General features: G+C 33.9%; 3 protein-coding genes across 22 annotated transcripts in view; 2 read left to right on the top strand and 1 right to left on the bottom strand.

Annotated features, from left to right (window-relative positions):
• The first annotated feature begins 530 nt into the window (after nt 1–530).
• Nucleotides 531–1,815, top strand: LOC129795202 (putative gustatory receptor 2a). The gene is made up of 2 exons (XM_055836289.1): nt 531–1,619; nt 1,732–1,815. The coding sequence occupies exons 1-2, from the start codon at nt 531–533 to the stop codon at nt 1,813–1,815; spliced, it is 1,173 nt and encodes a 390-aa protein (XP_055692264.1).
• Nucleotides 1,816–5,497: 3,682 nt separating this feature from the next.
• LOC129795298 (probable G-protein coupled receptor Mth-like 14) lies at nt 5,498–12,646 on the top strand. 20 transcript variants are annotated; one of them, XM_055836429.1, is made up of 5 exons: nt 5,498–5,742; nt 6,059–6,156; nt 7,372–7,890; nt 11,060–12,165; nt 12,242–12,646. In XM_055836429.1, the coding sequence occupies exons 3-5, from the start codon at nt 7,678–7,680 to the stop codon at nt 12,522–12,524; spliced, it is 1,602 nt and encodes a 533-aa protein (XP_055692404.1). In that variant the 5' UTR covers nt 5,498–5,742; nt 6,059–6,156; nt 7,372–7,677; the 3' UTR covers nt 12,525–12,646. The 20 variants fall into 20 exon arrangements, with proteins under 20 accessions (XP_055692404.1, XP_055692392.1, XP_055692396.1 ...); XM_055836417.1 differs by having other exon boundaries at nt 7,281–7,890; XM_055836421.1 differs by having other exon boundaries at nt 6,059–6,195; nt 7,281–7,890.
• A 1,323-nt stretch (nt 12,647–13,969) lies between these two features.
• Nucleotides 13,970–19,222, bottom strand: part of LOC129795277 (low-density lipoprotein receptor-related protein 1) — a 47,011-nt gene continuing 41,758 nt past the window's right edge. Inside the window, exons 14-16 of the mRNA XM_055836363.1 lie at nt 18,093–18,660; nt 16,549–16,829; nt 13,970–16,473 (exon numbers count right to left, since the gene is read on the bottom strand). Coding sequence (XP_055692338.1) covers nt 15,835–16,473; nt 16,549–16,829; nt 18,093–18,660 — 1,488 coding nt within the window. The 3' untranslated portion in view covers nt 13,970–15,834. The remainder of the gene's footprint in view (nt 16,474–16,548; nt 16,830–18,092; nt 18,661–19,222) is intronic.

Here is a 19,222-nt window from a genome sequence, read left to right as displayed (position 1 = left end):
CTTCGTATTTTCAATGAATTCAAGGTGATCAAAATCGATCAAGGAGCTGACTTTTGATACGTTGGAATTTAATAGCTCCTGGCAGAAAATGCCATTTTCTCTTCAATCGGACGTTAAAAGTTAACCACTTATCCGATTATGGTTATCCTGGCAGATTTGTAAAGGAGATGAATGTAGCTTTTAAGGAAAAACTCTTTAAAAGGACGAAGAAAATTCTCTAGGAAAAGGATTGTATTAATTTTCTATGCATGAAATTTCCTCAAACTCCTTCTTCCTTTTCTCACAACTTCAGTTCAAATGATAAAAGTTTCTGCGCAGCAAAATGGCATTTTTTTAGGGAGAATAAAATAAATTAATGATCATTAGTGACATGTGGTGTCTCACACAGGATATATTGGGTGTAAATAAATATGCCACCCTTGCTTATCGATTTGATTGAATCAACCCCATAATGGGGGGTTGGAAACGATTAAATTCTCCAGCTAAACTCTTTGGCATTGTAGTCCGTAAGTTCACGTTTTGTTGAGACCATGGAGAAGAGTGAAAGTATTGTGAAATTGAGAGTTGCTCGACGTCTTTTAGCATTCTTCCAACTAAATGGGATGCTCTTGATCACCCATCCCCGGCGTGTGATGCTGGAGAAGGTCCTTATGGGTTTGGGTGCCTTCTACATGGGATTTCTCATATTGAGCATATCAACTGCAATGTATTTCCTCAAATTAATCTTCGACATGAGGAACTCTTTGGGATTATTTATGGATGTAATTCAACTGGCAATTCCCGTCTCAACGCATTTCTTCATCCTCACGCAATCCTTTACACGGAGGGAATTTCACAGGAAAATCTGGGAAATGTTTGACGGTGTTGAGATGTCCTTGCGCGGGAATGGAATTGTAACAGCATGGAATTTGAGGAATTTCCTCGTGAGATATGCCACAAAGTTCATATTGCTCGTTGGGACGGCATGTGGCATTGAAGTGTTCATCATTGTAATTATTTTTCCTTCAACCAACGGTTGGAAATGGCATCGAATGTTGGCTTTTACTCCCTTCTTGGGGAATCGCCTCTGCCTGATGATGCTCATGTTCTACACAGAACTCTACAGAGAATTCCTCCAGATCATCGTGCAAGAGCTGAAAAAAGCGGCTGATCTGGCACACGATGAGGGTGCCATTGAGAAGCCCCTAAATCAGTTTGTGCTGTACCAAAAATGCAAATGCCTCCGGAGGAGCTTCAATATGCTCTGGCTCATCAATAAGTACATCAATAAATCCTTTGGGTTGAGCATCTTCTTCAACATAACGATGAATTTTATTATTCTCATCGTTGACTACTATTGGAATTTCAAAGCTTTCTTCCTAAATTCCTCAGCCAACCCTTTGGCATCTATTCTCTGCTCATTCCCACTAATTGTCTGCCTTATACCCTTCATCCAATCCTGCCACAGCTCATTCCGCCCGATTCCACAGATTAAGCATCTCATCTCTGGGCTACACCTCCGTGGAACTCCTAAACACTTTGGACGCTTCTTCAAGCAATTCTCCCTGCAAATGCTTCAACTTAACTCCCATCTCGATGCTTCGGGATTTTTCACCATCAACTACGAACTCCTGCACAGTGTAAATCCTCACTCCCACCTTTTTCCCACGCAAATAAATCCCTCAATCAACATTTCTTCTTAATCAAATATTTAAAAAGAAATTAATTCCGTTATTTTTTCTAACATTTCAGCTTGCTGGTGCTATGTCCATTTATTTGGTTATCTTCATTCAATTCGAATTGGCCGATCATTACGTCTACAATGTTGCAATGTAAACACAACATAGCAGGAAGGGGGAGTGGAAGAAAAAAAATCTAAAAAAAAGAAAATTCCCATCAACAAGGAATTTCACACAAAATTCTCTCTAATTTAGACGGTGTGGAGGTAAAAGAAATAATTGAACTTGCTAAATCGGAATGATACTAAAACTGTCAGAATAAATGTATAAACAATTTGTTTAGGTAGAAAATAAAACTTATTTGCCCACAATTTCTTCATCGTGCTATTTGCGTGGAGGTTTGTTCTTGGAAAAATAGTGGTGGTCGTGAAAATTGAGCCAAAGGATGAAAAGAGATTTTTTTTAAATTATTTTCATTTTAATCTTGACACTCTTATGGTTTATGTAAAAACCTAACGACTTTCTGGTTTTGTTCTAAGACTATTTAATAGATCAAAAAAATTTAAAATCAACTTTTCTGTCAGGTGTTCAGCTAGAACTTTATTTATAGGGACTTTTCTTTACAAAATTAAACAATTTATTTAGGAAATTCTAACGTTTGACGTGTAGCGTTTAACATTTTTTCTCTGTTGAATTTTTTTCATAATTTTAACGTTTCTTTTTGAAAGTTTCACGGTTATTCATACGTTTTGAAGTTATTAGTTGGTGTTCCACTTCGTGGCCAACACCAAGTATTGTAATCGTCGGAAAAACCGGCCACCTCAGATCGGGTTCAAACTTGGTATGAGCACGTTTTAGACATCCCACATTACGAAAATGGTGGTGGAAAATTTTTGATCCGGCCGGCCTGCCGGCCGGCCTGCCGGCCTGCCGGCCGGTCGCCTAAACTTTGCCTTATAACTTTCGAACGGTAAGAGATAGAGACTTCCGGTTTGAAGTTTTCTATAGAAATATGGGTGTAAAATTTCATTTTTTCGCATTTTCAAAATCCAAGATGGCCGCCGTCCGCCATTTTGAAATACTATCAATCACTTCCCTTATAGCTAGAGGTCTGAAATTTTAGTATGTTGTAGAGCTCAGAGAGACGTTTTCATCAACAATTCATACTTGACAATCGGTCAAGCGGTTTAGCAAATATGGCGGCCTTAAGCAAAAAGTGTTTTTTCGATACAACTCGAGAACGGCTTGACCGATTTTGATCATCTTGGTATCAAATGAAAGGTTTCAAGAAGCCCTACAACTGTATAGAACATTCCAAGTTCCAAAAACATCCGCAAGAGGCGCTAAAATCAAAAACAAAAATTGCCTAACTTTAAGAGGCAATATCTCCCAACATCTGTTATAGATTTCCTTTAAATTTTGATATGTTGTAGCCTGACTCAATATCTGTCACCAGTCCGAAAATGAAGAAAATCTATGTCGCCGTTTAGAAGATATGGCCATTTGAATAATTCTTGCATTTGAAAAGTTCTAAGAACCATATCTCTTGAACCGCTTGTCCGATTTGACTCAACTTTGTATCAAATTAAAGGTTTTGCAATTATCTACAACTTTCTAGAACATCAGAAACCTCTAGAACCATTCCTTCAGGACGAAAAATGCGAAAAACTGTTTTGGTGAAACAAAAATCCGCCATTTTGTGTTCTGGAGGTGACCTTGAAAATTATTGAGATATATGTCAAATTATAGCTTATTTCAAGACCTTTCCAAAACTAGTCATGAAATTTCTGTAGGTGTTATAGAACAAGAGATATGACAATTTTTATGCATCAAATTGCTGAATTTCACTAAAAAATCAACTTTGCCTACTAATATTGTTCACAAATAGTATTACAACGCATAAACAAACTTCTACACGTTGTGGGACACCAACTCTTATAACTGGACGCGTTATGATTGACTTTTCCGGAGTTTTTATTTTTAACGTTTGAAAAGTTCTTTTCATTACAGAAACGTTTATTCCACATTTATTATTATTTGTTTTAATTCATCGTTTTTTCTACCGTTTGACATTTAAACAAAGATTTGACATCTCTAGATATTGATAATTAGATGTTTGACATTAACATATTCTTTCGAATATTTGACATTTGTTTTCTTGCGTTTGACTATTTTTATTGTTTAAAATAAGTATACATTTTTAACGTTCAATTACCTACCATAACGTTTGACATTTTATTACTAAAGTTTCATTTTTTCAAACGTATGACGTTTTACTTAAAAGTATAAAATTTTCTCTTTTTAAGAATATTTTTTATGAATATCCAGACTTTTGGCTTCTAAAGAAAAGACTTTAATTTTCAAAACTTTTAGTGTAATCAAACACCCAAATCCTTTCACTATCTACGCCATTGTCATCATTTACTCATCAAATGAACTTTCTTGTTTTAATGCGATAGGAATTCTATTTCACAACAGAAGACTCTACTCTAAAACATTAAGAAATCATAAATTTTTGAATAAATTAATCGACTGTACCTTAAAGCTTTTAAAAAAGCTTTATTAAAGCTTTTGAAGCTTTTGAAAGCTATCCTAAAAAACTCCCTAAAATTGACACAAATTTTAAAATTATTTTTGATCGGTTTTCAGAATTCTTCATGAGTATTCGGAGTATTTAGAATGATTAAAAATTTAAAATTCTGAATATTCGCTAACTCAATTCAAAACTTCAAGTATTTGTGTCAATTTTCACGACCACCTCTGTTCACGAATATTTACTTGATTATTTGTAATTTCTCCTTGTGACTCATAATGTACATTAGCTCTCTAGCTTTTGCAGAACATTTTTTGTTCTTGTTCTGTGGGGTTTTTTTCTTTTGCAGTCATTTTAAATTTGCGTGCGTAATTAAGAAAAATCGATTGCCCCGCATTTTTTTTTAATTGCAATTAAAATGGAAGGATTTTTCTTTCTTTGCGTTATTCCTTTAAGGATTTTCTTCTTTGTGGGGTAATTTATTTTCTTGGTGTGTGTAAAAGGACATTATGCACAAAGTATTTTAATAAGATTAATTTATAAAAAAAATAGTTTTGTTGAATAATCATGCTTGAATCGAAACCAAATGACTTCCAAATGGAATAAAAAAATAAATTCAAAGCAAGAAATGGAAAAAAAATATTTTCAGTGTATTCTCAACCCTTTCATCGGGCTCTAAATTCATTAAGAACATTAAAAATAAATTTCAAATCGTTTCTTAAGGGAAATTCTTTAATTTTTTGTGCATTAAGTTGTTTTTTTAAGTCATTTCTACTTTACTGTAGAAGTTCGATTAAAGTCAGAGGTATGAAGAAAAAAATGAAACAAGTTCTCTTTCCATCCCCTTCATCAGGCTCTAAAATCATTAGGAAAACATTAAAACTGATTCAAATTGTCTTTTCTAATAAATTCTTCCATGTTCCGTACATAAAGTCTTTTACATTCAAACATCTTCAACTATAATTTCAATACTTCCGTAAAAGTTCTTTGGCGGGAATTTAAATACACAAAAAAATCACGAAGTTCATTAAAAAGTGAACACAGAGAGAAAAAAAATGTGAATTGAAACATCAATCAGTCCACATGTTCGTTATTCAAGTAATACAACCTAATATTGTAGTGTGATCCGCCTTTTTTCTCAACAAACAAATATTTGAAAATCATGAACCACCAATCTGCGTTCTTTGTCACTCAAGGTTTGCGTCTCATTCAGTTTGCTCTTTTCTTACTTAATCCACCGAGCAAACTCATCGCACCTAATCTCCACGTCTCTCGCGACTATATAGCGTGCTCAACTCAACAGTCTTCACTCAACCATTGCGAGTGTTGAATCTTCATTTCCACATTCTCTTGCCCGGAATTTCGTGTCTTGAAAGATTCTTTCCTTCTTCTGGAAGAATGTTTTTTTGTGGTGACTTTAAGTGACTTTTAGAAGTTTTTTTGTGTTGTTAGAAAATGCATTAAGTGTCTGATTAAACATAAAAATTTATGTTAAAAAATCGAGGAATAATATGAAGCACCTAAATGGCATTAAATATGTGTGCGAGAGTGGTAGGAAAAAAAAGTCTTTTCAAACGTATAAAATTCTTTTCAAGGTGTAGAGCAAATATTGTATCTAATCAATAGATTTGTCGTCTATATTATCGACACAAAAGCTGATTAGATAAGGCCCCGCGCACATATATCCCACCTTAAAAAGCCAACTCTTTCGGCAGTGCGACAGTGTAAATTTAACCAAAAGCTCTCCCATTTCTGCGCGTTTTTCCGCCACAGAAGGAACTACAACTCGAATATTTAAAAAAAAAATTGTTTCTTCCCAAAAGCGGAGTGAATAAGAAGTAATAATTTTTCATATTTTTTTCTTTAGTTCCGTGATTGTCTCTCTCACAAAAATTTGACTATTGTGGTTGCATTAAAAGTTTCGTAAAGTCTCGTGTTTTATATTTAGAGAAAAAAATCATTCACGTGAGTTTGAATGTGAAATAATTTCATCACAGATCAAAGGTCAGAGAGGCCTTGAAGATTTTCAACTTTCTTCACCCACAAACACCACGAAGAAGAAATATTTGCACAGAGAAAAATCAACGTGTGAATAATTTTCTTCACACTTCAAATTAAAATTAACAATTTTTTTTTGAAAGATTTTAAAAAGTGAAAGGTTTAGTTAATAATAAAAATGTTGGAAAATGTGGACAATGCAATAAAAAATTGTGAAAAAGAAATCCTAATAGAAGCCTATTTATAAAATAAATAAAATAGGAAACATTAAAAGAATCTCAATAATTTTTTGTAACCTTCGTAGAACCTTCAAATATTAAAAGGAGTTTATTCATTTTGATGCGCTCCATATTATTTGACAAAATCAGATATGGAAATTCACTACTCAAACAGACTTAAGTTTTCATAAGAAAAACTTGCGTTTTCTTATGATTTCTTAAGATTCTTTAAGAAAAAAACTTGAGAAAAATTTAAGATTTTAATGTTTTCTTAGGCGAAACTTAAGATTCTTTTAGTAAGGCTGAATTGAGCTAAATGCACATTTTTCGCTTTGGGAATCGGTAAAAATCATCAACAATATGCATTTTGTTCGATTAACTTAAGAAATCTTAAGTTTCTTTTCAGAAACCTCTAAGAATCTTTAAAAAACTTAGGTCTTTCTGGAGAAAGCTTAAGTATGCCTGAGTAGTGAATTTCACCAAATGTTTAAAAAAAATTTCAAGAACAGCCAAAATCTTATTTTCTATCTTTCACTCTGAGCTTGAAAAAATTAGCCAATTCTTTTTGAATATTTAGTTATTTTGTGCATGAAGCATATGCTCAGCTCATATACTTTAATTTATCACATTTATCATTTATTTTTAATATTTAATAATGAATTATAATTGTTAATTGGGTTAATTGAAATCATTGAAATAGAAACAATTTCTCGAAGCACAGATGCATATGCTTCATGAAAAAATATTCAAATTAAGTTACAATAAAGACGCAGCTTTTGCGTTATTTGGGAAAATTATTTCGAAGCTCCAAAATGAATAAACACCTTTTAATAAAAACAAAAACCAACAAAAATATTAAAGAGAATTTTATAGAACTTTTAAAGCAACTACACGTTAGTGGAACTAATTTGTGTGGGATCAACTAAAAAACACATCAGACTCATATTTGTTCAATGGCCTAAAGGCGTCGGGTCCCCCTCAAGAAAGCACAAAAAGAGTGAATAATTTCTGGTAAAGGAAAAAAACCGTCTCTCTTGACTTTTGTGTGGAAAAAACAGCACTAAAAATTGATCAGTTTTTTTTCTCATTAATTCCGGTTAACCACCGCGCGTCTGACTCATTGATAGTTTTGTGATTTTTTTTTAAATACCTACCTAAATATGTGGATTTCCATTGATAACATCAGTGGTGTTGAGTGAGAAAGAGAAAGAGAGAGAGGGAGGGAAAGTGAGAGAAAAAGTGAGAAAAGAAAGGAAAAACTGTGGAAAACATGACAAACCACCTTCGCTTGATCATTGTACTGATCATTAAGCATCTGCTTAGCATCACTGCGGAAAATCAAACGGAAGTAGCACCGCTAAATGTAACAACAGTCATAAATCACGGAAACAACGTGCCCACCACGACGGTGTCTGCTGTCCCAATTGGCGCCCACACGGAGGAAATTTTGGAAAATGTCCCACCCACATGTCACAATTTAAAGGTAATGCAAAAAAAAATCATTCCTTCTTCTTTGCCTTTGCACGTGCTTTTATGACACATTTCCTTACAAGAATGCATTTAAAGACAAATAAATAAAAGACAGATTAATTGATGACTAAATGCTTTCCTTTTGGGTTGTCGCATCATGAATTTTGCTGAGGATTCCACGGAATTATGTCGTCAATAGCGCGTAAAGAAGACTCACAATTTCATTGGAATTCCTTTGCTTTTTGCACTGACCCCATACCACTTGCGGCATCTTATCACCTCCACTCCACACTTGTTCTGCGATTTTTTTCCAATGATAAGACAACTTATCGTTCAATTGGGTGAATTTATTTACTCCTCCACTAAAACGCGTTTTACAAATCAAATGCAAATATTTATTTTGCAATAAATATTTCAGTGCAAATTTTTCTCCTTATTTAGAGTTATGTAATTTGTATATAATGCGATATATATTATTTTCGTGGTATACAGTCTGTTCAAGAAATGCATTGAAATAAATTGAAGAACATGAGATCATTGCTCTAGATAAAGTTGTTAAAAGTGAGTAGATAATTAGTAGCCATGAAAATGATTGAATAAAGATCATTAGACATTGGAAAATTTCCAAACAATTTTTTTCTATTTTTGCCTAGAAAAAATAAATATAGCATGGATGGAACAGTATAAAGCGAAAGAACGGTAAGTAAAACTTACGGGCTGTGATTCTTTCTTTGTCAGTGAAATGTGAAATTGACGGAAAATTGAGGATGGGCAAATTTTGAGGAAGGCTTTCTCGCGCACCGAATCACAGCCAACGCTCAGTCAGAAATTTTGTGAAAAGCCTTAATCGTGGGCGTTGGCTGTGATTCGGTACGCGAGAAAGCCTTCCTCAAAATTTGCCCATCCTCAATTTTCCGTCAATTTCACATTTCACTGACAAAGAAAGAATCACAGCCCGTAAGTTTTACTTACCGTTCTTTCGCTTTATACTGTTCCATCCATGCTATATTTAATTTTTATCTTTGCAGTTTATATACATTTATCTTTGCATTTTTATATGTATATATATAATGTATATATCTATGCATTTATATATATATTTTATTTTATTTTATATGTGTATATAAAACGCCCCGCTTCGCGGGGCGTTGGACTTATGCAACTCAAGATATGACATGTAAACTTTAAAACGCGATATCTCCGGAACGGCTACATAGATTTTCTTCATTTTTGGCATGGTGATAGATACTATAGTCAACTATAACATATCAAAATTTGAAGCAATTCTATAAAGCGGTGCTCGAGATATTAATCGAAAACTCATCGAAAATTTTGTTTTCGATTTTAGCGCCACTTGCGGTCATTTCTTGAACTTGCAATGTTCCTAGCAGTTGTAGGGCTCATTAATATCTTTCATTTGAGCCCGAGTTGATCAAAATCGGTCAAGCCGTTCTCGAGTTATGGTCGATTTTCGATGAAAAATTGTGGCGGCCATATTGGCTAAACGGCTTGGCCGATTTTCGAAAATGAGGTATCGTTGGAAAGGTCTTGATGGCCCCTACAACATATCAAAATTTCAGACCTCTAGCTATAATAGTGACTGAGATATAGCGAAAACAAAATTTGGGGGTTATTCAAAATGGCGGACGGGGGGGTGGGGGGTCGGATCTAACTTTATAATCGGATGTCTTCCACCCGATATATGAACTTTGCCGTTGACCGCAAGTCTCTATCTATTACCGTTCTCTTGTAATTCAGCAAAAGGTTCCGGCCGGCCGGACGGACGGACGGACGGCCGGACGGCCGGACGGACGGAAAGATTTTTGGCGCCACCGTTTTTTGGAATGTGGGGACCCTAATTCGTGCTCATCCCAAGTTTGAGCCCGATCTGACGACTTTGCATTTTAGAGTGTACACAGAAGCTGTGCTTCTTTGAAGAAAGAATCACAGCTAAAAAGCTTAAACCACGCCTCTATTATTTTATTATTTTGAATATTGCTTTCATGCAGCATATGTTGCAGTGCTTTGTTTTATTGTATACTCGTGAACGTGCAAAAATTGAAAAATTAGCGATTGAAGCATATGCTTTATAAAGAAATGGTTCATAATGAAATTCTAAAAAATACAAAAATCATTTGATTTTCTTGGAATGTTCATTTATCATTTATACGCCTGATACGATAGTTCCGAACAAAACTAACTTAAGTCTGTTTTCATATAAAAAAATGTTTTGAGAATAATTTTTAACGGCTATAGTATTTTCTGATAGGGTCAAATAAGCCTCAAAAAAATATCTTTGCTCTCAATGAATAATTTAAAAATTAAAAAGAAACCATAACTTGGAGCAATCGTGCATATGCTTTTACTCAAAAATAATAAAATGACGTAATTGTAAATGGGAATTGTAATGAATATTTTTAATGATACTACACGATTAAAAAAAAACCCCTAATAGATCTGAAGAAGAGTATATTGCCTTAAATTAAAATGTTTCTCTCTATATTAAAGTTTGAGGGATATATGTAGTGCTGATTTCGATTAGGAGAATCAGTACATTCTCTGCACAATGAAATGTATTTTATATGCTTCCCTTGTTTATATCTGACTACTATTGATGGTTTTTTTAATGATCTTACGGCGTCGATTCTGTCAAAAATCTTTTCTTCTTACAATTTAAAAGCCATTTTAAGATTTTGACAGTTGATTTTTTTTTTCAAATCGATCTATTGTCGTTCCATAGAAGGAAAAAAAGGATTTATTGATCCATTAAAGTAAAAATTTTCATTTAAAAGAAACAAACTGTCAAATTCTTTGTCAAAATCTACCCCTACGTCATCTTTCATTACTCTTTTCAATGCTTTTTATTTTACTAAAATTAGATCTCTTTCTAAACGAACAGACTGTACGAAAGAAATACAAAGATTGCACACAGAATTAATTTTATTTCTAAAAATAATGCTTTACAATGAAATTGACAAAGAATGGGCTTTATTTAGTGACCAAGAAATCCTTGAAATTTCAAGAATTTCTTCTGAATTCTCAAGGAATTCTTGGTCGCTGAATAGAACCGAATATTTAACGAGGATAATAAAGAATATTATTATTAGAACCGAATATTTATAATTATGTAAAAGCTTTTCTCTTCAATTTCTCTGCTTTTTTCTCTCTGTTCTTGTTACCAGCGTCTGCCAACGCAACCGGAATTAACAGAAGCATCAGCAATACGGAAATGCTGTCCAGCAAAGGAAAATTTAATTCACAACGATCCAAAGAATCATGGCTGCCACGCCACAACGCAACCATTCATGCCACCCATTGTCAATGCCACCTTCTACGAGGGATGCATCGAAGATGAGGAAACGAGCAGTTTACGGCTACCTGAACGCTACGGGAATCCCTGTGCGCAGCGTCAGTCATTCGTGTACAGCAGGCACGACGGGGATGTGCTGTATGTGCTGCTAAATGGATCACTGCTGGTGGTCAATGAGAGATTCGAGTGGATTGAGATACGCGATGAATACTGCTTGGACACTGATGACAATGGCACACTGTCCGCAATTATTTGCCCAGACGAATACGGCAGCTCAACACCCGAGGCTGCTGTTACGCAGGCTCAGCTTGTCTTCCTTGCTATTTGCATGCTTATCTCAATCCCCTGCCTCCTTGTCACCTCCTTCTTCTACTTCACTGTTGACGACTTACGCACACTCCATGGGAAATCCCTGGCCTGCCACTGCCTCTGCTTGGCGCTACGCTTCATTCTCATCGCAATTATTCAGCTTCATATTGCTGGCGAGAGTGACGTCACCTTCTCCAATTACTTCATCTACATGATCCAGTACTTCATCCTGGCCGCCTTCTTCTGGCAATTCGTCATGTCAGTGGACATTGTCATTAATGTCTGGTACTATTTGCCAAAGAATATCTCACCGAAGGGCACCCTGCGTGGGTGGATACACTTCGCCATCTACTCCACCCTCTCAATGCTCCTGCCCATTGTCTTCATTTGCGCCGCAATGGCACGCCATGAGCCCGAAACGCCCTACTTCCTCAAAGGTGTCAGCTGGGATGAGCACTCAAATCAGAATTTCTACATCCTTCCCGTAATCGTCCTCCTCTGCCTCTGCTTTGGCTGCTTCATTGGGGCCTACTACGGCTTCCGGCAGCTTAATGAGCTCAACATTATGGTGTGGCTGACAAAGATGAAGAACACCTTCAACAGGAAACACGAACCAGACACTCACTTCACCAAATTGTGCACCAAAGAAATGGAATACGTTAAACAGTCGTAAGTTCAACGAACTCTTAATTCAAAATAACATTGCAGCTAAACTTTAAATTCTTCTTTTTCATTTTTTTTTCAGTGCAAAAGCAACCTTCTACATGTACTGCATCCAAGCAATTTGCTTTATATTCGAAATAATTTCATTCTACGCCAATGGCAACAACATCATCCTCATGTTTGACACCATAAATGCCCTCCAGGGACTCCTAATTCTCACAATATTCGTCTGTTTTCCGCACACATTGAAAATCATAAAGAGTTGGTGGAAAGATCGAGGATCGCACGTTGTTACGGAAGCAAATCCAGCCGAAAGTATACCACTGAGAGATATTAAGGGGGATGCAAGTGAAAATAAATATTAGACTACAACTAGTTTATTTTTTTAGTTAATAACGAATAATTAAAAATAAAATTATTATTTAAATTGCTAGGACATGAATTTGAAATTTTTAAGAATCTAAATATATATTTTAAGTAATTAAAACGTGTTTTTTCCTTATTTGGTTGTTTTTCAAAGGAGATTTTTTGGAGAAGAGTTTACTTGCTGACAAAATCTTTAAGTGCTGACAAAATAGAAAAAGGTATTGCTGATAGAATATTAAAGTGCTGACAAAATTAAACAGAATATGCTGACAAAAATAGAAATTTACTGACAATCGAAAGGTTTTGCTGACAGAATATTTAGTTGTTTACAAAATTAAACGGAATTCACTTATAGAATAATGAATTTATTGAAACTCAAAGGTTTTGCTGATAAAAAAAGGTTCGTGAGAGAATATTTAAGTGCTGATTAAAAAAAGAAAGGAATCTTCTGGTAAAATATTAAAAAAAAATACAAATTTTGTCAAAATTGCTGACAAACGAGAAAAAAACTGCTAATAGAATAATTAATTGCTGAGAAAATTAAACGGAATATGCTGACAATATTTGAAACATTTCTGACAGAAATAGAAATTTACTGGCAATCGAATACGTTTGCTGACAGAATATTTAGTTGCTTATAAAAAAAAATGATTTTGCTGACAAGATTATAAAGAAACTACTGATAAAATATTTAGTTGTTTTACTAAATAACAAGAAATTTTATGACAAAAAAATAATAGGTTTTCTGACTGAATATTAAATTTCTGCCAAAAAACAAATTAATTTTCTGACAAAATTAAAGAATTTGCTGATTGAAAATTTAATTTTTTGCTAAATTAAACTGAATTTGCTAAATACTTACGAAGAAATTCGTCGATAGAATAATTAATTGCTGACAAAGTAGGAACGGATCTGATGGTAGAATTTTTAATTGATGAGAAAATGAAAAAAAAAAACTTTTTGATGAAATAAATAGTAGTTGACAGAATAAGAATCTACTAATAGAATATTTACTTCGTGGCGGAATAAAAAATGTTCTAAGAGAATATTTAGTTTATTAATAGAATAAAAAACGTTCTAAGAGAATATTTAGTTGCTGACAGAATAAGGAATTTTCTAGGAGAATATTTAGTTGACGGATAGATCAAACTATATTGATAGTTACGGTTTTAGCTGCTTATAAAATAAGGAATCTGCTGACAGAATCTAAGACTTTGCTGACAGAATATTGAAGTGCCTGAAAAACTTACGAAAGTAAGAAGTTTGCTGAACAGTTAACAGTTGCAACAGTCAAGCATCAGAGCTGAAATAAATTCAAATTTTAACTTGTAATTGTACTTACAAACATCCGCTATGATGCCGTAAGAACTCCCTGAAAACCCTAAAAGATCAAAATCCTTCTCAAAAAAAAACCTTTCAACGTGAGTAAAAAAACTCTTAAAAGTTCTTTCACATTTTTTTTTGCTTTAATTGTTAAAAAGTTTTACACAGTCTTAGACTTATTGAGAAAGTTTCACCCGCTATTTATATATTTTTTTATCTATTTTACTTGAATATATATAAACGCTAAAAACTCATTTATTGGTAAAAATTTTCACATTTAATTCTTGATGTGTGTGGACACACGTAAATTTAAAAAAAAAGAAATTAAATGGCACTATTTATGCATTTTCTTTTCTCTCTCATAAAATTCTCTTTCTCTAAATTTTTTCTTTCTATACGTTTCCTCAATTTTTTTTCTTCTCTACCGTGTATACTCTGTTCAAATTAACTATACACTCAAGCTCCACCATTTGGTGACGTAGAAGACACAAGATAGCCAATGAGAACGATTCTTCTTCTTCTTCTTCATTTACATTTCATGCAAATGTCATTTCAAGTAAAACTCTACCCGAAGGTGAAACTTTGATGCAACATTGCTTTGAATAGAGTATAGAGACATATTTTTTTTTCTTTTACCTCTAATATATTTATCTCTAAGATTTTCTTTTCGTTTTTTTTTTTATCTTTACAACAAAACGTGAAAAATATTTTCTTTTAGCTGCACCATTTTCTTGCGCTGCTTTTTAGACGATTTTTTTTTAAAAAGATTTCTATTCATAAAATTCCAAATAAATTCTTTTGGACTTTTAGCTGCACAAATAAAATCTCGTGTTCTTTACAGGTGCGGTGAACGCTTTAAATTTGAATAAAATATATCCTTAAACAAACTATTTAACACTATAAAATAATCTCACAATCTAATAGTTAAAAAAGTTTTTTTTCTTATTCAAAAAATGGGATTCCGATTGAGGCGGAACTTCCAGAGATTTTTTTCTATTGATCTTTTGAAGAGTATTTTACGTTCTATTTATTCGCTTATTTTCCCTTCCTTCAATATGATTTAGAGTATAAAATTATAGAGAAATTTAGAGGGTCTAAAGGAGATCTGAAAGATCTAATATTTTTTTCAATATAGAGATCTAAAAGGCTAATTTCTGAATTTCAATTTGAAACTTAAAGGGGTGGATTCTGATAAAAATCTTTCCTTTTCTTTCCAATTACAATTCGTCAATTACGTCTTTCTCTAAACGAACTTATGAAGGAAATTAATTTTTCCAGAGCTCTTTCAATGTCTTTCTGACTATTTTCTCAAACAGCAAAGTCTTTGTTTTTTCTTTAATAGAACAACAACAGAACGATTTAAAAACTCTATCGGTCAAAAACTTTTAAGTTGTTAGAAAAGAAAAGAAAATATTTTTATCAGAATCTACCCCTTAAATGTCTTTATTTCATTTTGAATGGGTCTGAAAATTATTTCAGAACGAGGTAAATTGGAGCTGAAACTTTCTGGAATCTAAAGAAAATATTTTTTGTAATATTTTTTTTTTATAAAATTTTCTTTATTAAATTCTTTTCAGAATCCTATTTCTGAGATTCTTTGTTCAATTAAAATGAAACTTTTATTGTTAAAAATATCATGGCACTGCTACTTTAAAAATATTCCATTAAAAACTTTTTAAATTGTAAAAAAAAATCTTAATAAATTCGTATTGGAAAGAAATTTTATGGAAGTTCCTGTGTCTTTCTTTTTATTTTGAAAGAGAATTTCTCTGGACAATCTGGAAGTTTCTCTTTTATCCGTATTTATATCCTTTAATCGTGTTGCCCCTAAAATCGTGTAGAGCCACACAAAACTTGTTGTAATAATATTTAGAAGATTCATTTTGATAAAAAGAAAATTAATTAATTTAAAAAAAACAGCCATTGAGCGCTTATTTACATTTTGGGATTTTTCGGGACCTCATTGGTGGTCCCATTGAGCTGCAATCAGAGTAAATCCTGACTTAGTGGATCATCCTGCGTGTGCTGCAGGAGTCCCTTCTTCTCTTCCGGGGCAACGTGGCTGATTTCAGCTCCTCCCCCACCCCCTGCGGATGCCCCACCAGCTGCCGCACCACCCCCAGATCCGGCATACATTGATTCGTACACGGGATTCGCGAAATGTCCTTTATCCTCTTCCTGCACAAACACGGGGCCATCGTCGGCATCCCCCAAGTACATGGGATTCGTAATCTCCACATTCTCCGTGAGACGTGCATGTGAGAATGGTTGCCCAATGCGTCGTCGTCGTAGGACGACCATTGCAACCAGGAAGATCCCAAGAAGGACAAAAATAACCCCGAGAATCGTCACAAGGGCCGTCACTGTGCCACTTGGGGACTTCTCAATGCCCGACAACGTAAAAGACTCCCGACATGGACGAATGAGCCCGTCGGAGCAGCGACATTCATTAATGGAATTTCCCGGCTCACATTCACCGCACTCACCTCGACAATCCGGCGGCGTCATACACTTCTCACCCGTCCAATCACCCACGCAGAGGCAGTACCGTTGATTCTGTGCATCAATCTGACACAACCCATTGTTGCCGCAGTAGTTGTCGCACTGGACGTCCGGAACGTACTTCTGCAACAACAAAAAATCATCCCAATCTAGCGCTTCAAACAAACAATTCAAAAGAAAGGAAGAAAGATTTTGTACCTGACACGAATCTCCTGTCCATTCCTTTGTGCATTTACACGCAATCGTCCCATTAACACTCAAGCACGTCCCGCCGTTTTGGCAATAGAACGACCCACAATTGGACGGCGTACAAACTTCATGATGCGGATTCTCCTTGCAAATGTCCACCTCGCACAAATCTCCACCATATTCTTTGGGGCATTCACACCGGAACCCGTCAGAGTGCTCACTTGCAACGCAAATTCCACCATTTTGGCATTTATCGCAAATGCGGGATTCACATTTTGTCCCAGTGTAGCCTACAATGTGAGAAATTCATTGAAAATCAATTTAAAAAATAAAGCTTTTTAATTTTAGCCCCCCTAGCGATCACTTTTGGAACTTTTGATGTTCTAGAGAGTTGCATGGATTTTTGAGACCCTTCATTTGAGCTTAATTTGATCAAAATCGGTCGAGCCGTTTTCGAGTTATGGCCAATTCTCAATGAAGCCACATTGGCTAAACGACTTGACCGATTTTCAAGTAAAAGCTACCGGTGACCTTAAATTGTTTTGTCTTAAATTGTAGATAAAAATTCTTTTAAAAAAATATTTATTTAATTCCAATTTTGAGAACGAAAAAAATAACAATCAAGACCTTAATTTAAAAACTTACAAGTTTTAAAATCATAAAAATATTTTCAATTTAAATTAAATATTTTATATTGCAAAAATCTTTTGAATTAATTTTTTAAACTTTTCTTTTATCTTAAAAAACTTTCAAAATTTCATTTATGTTTCATTTTATCTGAAACAGTTTAAAACTAGAATTTAAAATTTTTGGTATCCAAAATCTCAAAAAATTAATGTTTAATTTTCTAGATCATCAAAAATTCTTTTTTTTTTTTAATTTTTCTTCATCACGGAAAATCTTTAAAGAAATAAACTTTCAATTTTAATTTTAAATTTGAAAAGCTTTTTAAGTTCTTCTAGACATAAAACTCTCTTAAAATGAAACGTGAAGTTTTTTTTTAAATCATTGAAATATTTAAAAATTTAATAATATTTATTCTTAAAATTTTTTTTAAGATTAATGAAATATTTTTTTTTAATAAAAAATTGTAAACGATTTAGAATTTTTTTAAAATAATTTTTCTTTAATCAGTAAAGTCAAAAAATTTAATTTTTTCTTCTTTTTAATTGATTTGATTTTATACCCTTAAGTGTCAAGAAATTTTTAATTCTTTAACGTCTTTGACTTATTTATTTAAGGGTTTTATTAATTAATTTTTTGTAGGTCCTTAATAGAAAGTTAAGAATTTAAATTTTCTTTTTTTTTAATTAGGAATTTTTAGTCTTAAGATCCAAGGTTCCTACTTTAAATTTCCGTTTGAAATTTCTTTGTCAATTTTAATTTCTATTCAAAATTTTATTTTATTTCATTTTTTCTTTTTTTAACTTAAATTTTCATCGAGGATTTATTGAAATTTTCAATATTCTTTGCAATTTTTACATTCTTTTTCAAATCTCAACGAAAAAGTTCATTTGAAACCTTAAAAATTCCGTAAAAATTATTTTTCTCACCTGTATCGCAGATGCATTTGGGTCCTGCCATGGAGTTTAAGCACTTCCCCTTGTCCGTGCAGTAGTTAGCGCAGGAATCAATCTCACACATCCTTCCGGAGAAGCGATCAGGACAATCGCACGCACTCACTCCATTCACGGTCTTCCTGCAAACGCCACCATTGTCGCACATTAGATCCGTGCAGTACTCACAGCGACTCCCTTGGAAACCTTCAGCGCAGATGCACTGCGTTCCATTCTTATCACGATCCACACAAGTGGCACCATTGTGACAGAACTTCCGGCAAACAGTTGCACTGATTTCACAACGTTCCCCCGTCCACGCACTTGGGCAATTGCACCGCAGCGGGGGCGGTTCTTTGGGGTTCTGATGCATCCCAATGAGGTCAATGTAGCACATCCCCTTGTTTTTGCAGTACCCGGAGCATCGGTAGTGCTCACAGAATTCTCCCGTGTACTGCGGTGGGCAGGAGCATCGCCATTCACCCTCATCGAAGACACATTTCCCTGAATTACATTTCAGCTGACACAGGGAGGGAATCTTATCGAGGGTTGTGCATGTAATGGACTGAAAATCAAAGAATTTTTTTTATGGGGATTCTTCCATCTTTTGACCAGAAAATTAATATTTTTGTCAGAAAAATCTGGATTTGATCAGGAGAATTTTTTTTGATCAGAAAAATGTTTCATTTTGTCAAAAAAGTCTTCCATTGCGATGGGGTAAAAGCAAGGAGTGTTTATCTGAATGAAAATCTTGGGATTATTCGTCGAGATTCAGATTATTCGTTAAGTGTCAGATTACTCGTTAAGTGTCAGATTATACGTCAAGGGGATTCAGATTATTCTCAAAATTCCAATTATTCGTCAAGAAAATTCAGATTATTCGTTAAGTTTCACATTATTCGTTAAGATTCGGATTATTCGTTAAGATTCAAATTATTCGTTAGGATTCGGATTATTCTAAAAATTTAAACTATTCGTCAAGAAAATTCAGATTATTCGTCAAAAACATTCAGATTATTCGTCGAGATTTAGATTATTCGTTAAGTTTCAGGTTATTCGTTAAGTTCCAGTTTTTACGTCAATGAGATTCAGATTATTTTCAAAATTCCCATAATTTGTCAAGAAAA

This window comes from Lutzomyia longipalpis, chromosome 4 (assembly GCF_024334085.1).
Source record: "Lutzomyia longipalpis isolate SR_M1_2022 chromosome 4, ASM2433408v1".
Classification (NCBI taxonomy): domain Eukaryota; kingdom Metazoa; phylum Arthropoda; class Insecta; order Diptera; family Psychodidae; genus Lutzomyia; species Lutzomyia longipalpis.
The sequence above is the reverse complement of the archived record's forward strand: the minus strand, read 5'-3'. Positions and strand labels throughout refer to the sequence as shown.

Excerpts from the sequence above, each read along its gene's own strand:
- LOC129795202 (XM_055836289.1), top strand. The coding sequence starts at position 531 with ATGGAGAAGAGTGAAAGTATTGTGAAATTGAGAGTTGCTCGACGTCTT. Across the intron at positions 1,620-1,731 it reads ACTACGAACTCCTGCACAGT|CTTGCTGGTGCTATGTCCAT; the intron begins GTAAATCCTCAC and ends CTAACATTTCAG.
- LOC129795298 (XM_055836426.1), top strand. The coding sequence starts at position 7,678 with ATGACAAACCACCTTCGCTTGATCATTGTACTGATCATTAAGCATCTG. Across the intron at positions 7,891-11,059 it reads CCACATGTCACAATTTAAAG|CGTCTGCCAACGCAACCGGA; the intron begins GTAATGCAAAAA and ends TCTTGTTACCAG. Across the intron at positions 12,166-12,241 it reads ATGGAATACGTTAAACAGTC|TGCAAAAGCAACCTTCTACA; the intron begins GTAAGTTCAACG and ends TTTTTTTTTCAG.